Raw genomic sequence first — 2,244 nt, forward strand, 5'->3', positions numbered from 1 at the left:
TGAATTTTTGGAAGAGTGATTTTTGGAAGAGTCAACTTGCTCAGGGCAGATGGAACATGCAGAGAAGGCGTTGTTATGAGACTGAAGTCGGGCAGGGGAATGGTAAATGTAGACATCTCAACATTCATCACTGGAACTCTGTAGGCAGGCACTGTAATGGTTTTCGGCAACTCAATGCTATATCTTTCATACTCTGCCTTTGCTTTGTTAAAAGATGTAGCGAGGATGGCAGCAGCCTTATCCTTGCCAATGAGTACTTGCTTGTGCAGAGTCTTGGCATTGGTGTTAATGACATTGATGATAGGATCAACATTAATGTCAATGATGATCACCTCAGGGTTCTTCGTATACCTCAGCTTGGAGCTCATGTCAAGTGTCTGCTGAGTTGTGGTTAGGAGGTTGCTCAGGCCAGTTTCTTCCCACAGTGAAAGGTAGTCCACACTTGGTGTTCTAATACCAACAAATGGCAGTGTTATTTCAGGAATTGTGATAGGTTCAGTCAGTACATCAAGATTAGCTTCTCCTTTAATCTGGGAAAATATGTTAATTTCTCTCTCGCCATTATCCACGGTGAAGTAATGGGAATATTTGTACTGGTTGAATCTAGCCAGGCCTGTCCAGCTACCTTGCTGAACTTCAGAGTTAAGGACAAGAGTGATGTCATTCTGGAGATCCACCTTTCCAGACAGCTTGAATGGAAGGGCAACCTTGGCATTTCCCTTATTCTTGGTGTCAAACTGAAGCTCATTAGGTGTGATCAAAGCAAGGGCAGAGCTTGACAGAGTTCCCTCAACCTGTCCTGTCAGGTCTGCATTGTGAGAGGCAGTGAAATCAATTTTCATGTCTTCAACCTTAGCTTGGAACTTGACCTCTGCAACACTGCCCTTCATGAAAGGTGTTTCTGTCTCAACCTTGGCATCAACAATTATGTGCCGGAAGATGCACACATCAGCAACAACATTTTGATTTGTTTTGAGGTGGCTGCAGCCTGTTTCACCAATGAAAGTTACTTTGGTTGTGTGGAGATCCATGACCACTTCCAGTTCACTCTTGTGGGTTGCCTCATCTGAGAAGTCTTGAATTGCATATTTTCCATTGGCCAGATTGTTAAAGGTCAGACGGGCAGTGCCAGCCTCAAGCAGGAAAGCGGTCTTTTGATTCATCGATGTTTCACTGAATATGTTGAAGAATGGCATGTTAAGGTCATGCTTGTATTCAGTCTGTACAGTGGCAGAAACTCCATTTTCCGTGGCAAAGACTGCATTGTTGACAAGTTCTGCGACATAGCGCTCAGTTGTGACCTTTGCAGTAGTTTCAGCAGAAGCCTGAGCTGAAAAACCATAGAGATTCATTGTGCCCTTGTGGTCAAGTTTGAAATTGGACTGGACAGCATTGATGTTCTCAGAGATGGACAGGTGACTCATCTTGGGAGCTGCAAAATGTGCACTGGCATCCACAGTGAAGTCAAGGACTCTCAAAGTAGATGTAGCCTGTGACTTAAGGTTCACTTTGAACTCTGGTGTGACTGATGTAGTTGTGGTGTTCTCCAGGTCAACAGTGGTTCCAAGTTTGTAATGAGGTGATGTAACCCTGAACTCTCCATAGAGCTTTCCAAAGCAAGGAATTTTGGTCATATCTACCAGCTTCTCCTTCAGCTCCATGGTGAATGTGTCATAATCAAAAGATCTGATTTTCTGGACCATTCGAATGAAATAGTCACTCATGTCATCAATCAGCTGTTTGAAGTCAAAGGAATACAGCTCATTCACAAGCTCTTGAACAGGTACCATAGCTTTTTTGAGCAAAGGCTGGATGTTAATTGACCTGAGAGCAGCAAATGCAGACTGAATCTTTTCCCTCACCTGAAACTGCTTCATCATTTTAACAACCTCATCCATGATGGCTCCAATCATCTTCTCAACCTCATAGCCAGAGAGGATCTCTTCTATTTTGGCATAAATTACATTGAACTTGTTTGCAATGTTGTACTTCTTGATCCAAGCCATGACAGTGTCCTTGATGGATTTCAGCATCTTCATGACTTTGTCAGTTGGGAACTTGGCTGTCAGGTTGGTCATGACATTTTCCATTGAGTTGGTAAACTTTCTCAAGTCTTGGACAAAGAGGTTGAAGTCAAAGTTGTCAATGACCTCTTTCAGTTCTGACACTTTGTTCTGCAACTTGACACTGAACTCATACCTGCTGTTGATGTCTTTCAGCATCTCAATGCTGTGGTCCATCAGC

The 2,244-nt window shown here is 43.3% G+C and overlaps 1 protein-coding gene across 1 annotated transcript; it reads right to left on the minus strand.

Moving 5' to 3' along the window:
• Window positions 1-4: 4 nt before the first annotated feature.
• Window positions 5-2,238, minus strand: LOC111653786 (apolipoprotein B-100-like; the record flags this gene model as incomplete). Its single annotated transcript, XM_023404480.2, has 1 exon — window positions 5-2,238. A coding segment is annotated over exon 1 (2,218 nt), but the record flags the coding sequence as incomplete, so codon positions are not given.
• Window positions 2,239-2,244: the final 6 nt, after the last annotated feature.

Source organism: Seriola lalandi, unplaced genomic scaffold (genome assembly GCF_002814215.2).
Source record: "Seriola lalandi dorsalis isolate HSWRI2012SDOR001 ecotype SW California unplaced genomic scaffold, Sedor1 jcf7180001974235, whole genome shotgun sequence".
Classification (NCBI taxonomy): domain Eukaryota; kingdom Metazoa; phylum Chordata; class Actinopteri; order Carangiformes; family Carangidae; genus Seriola; species Seriola lalandi.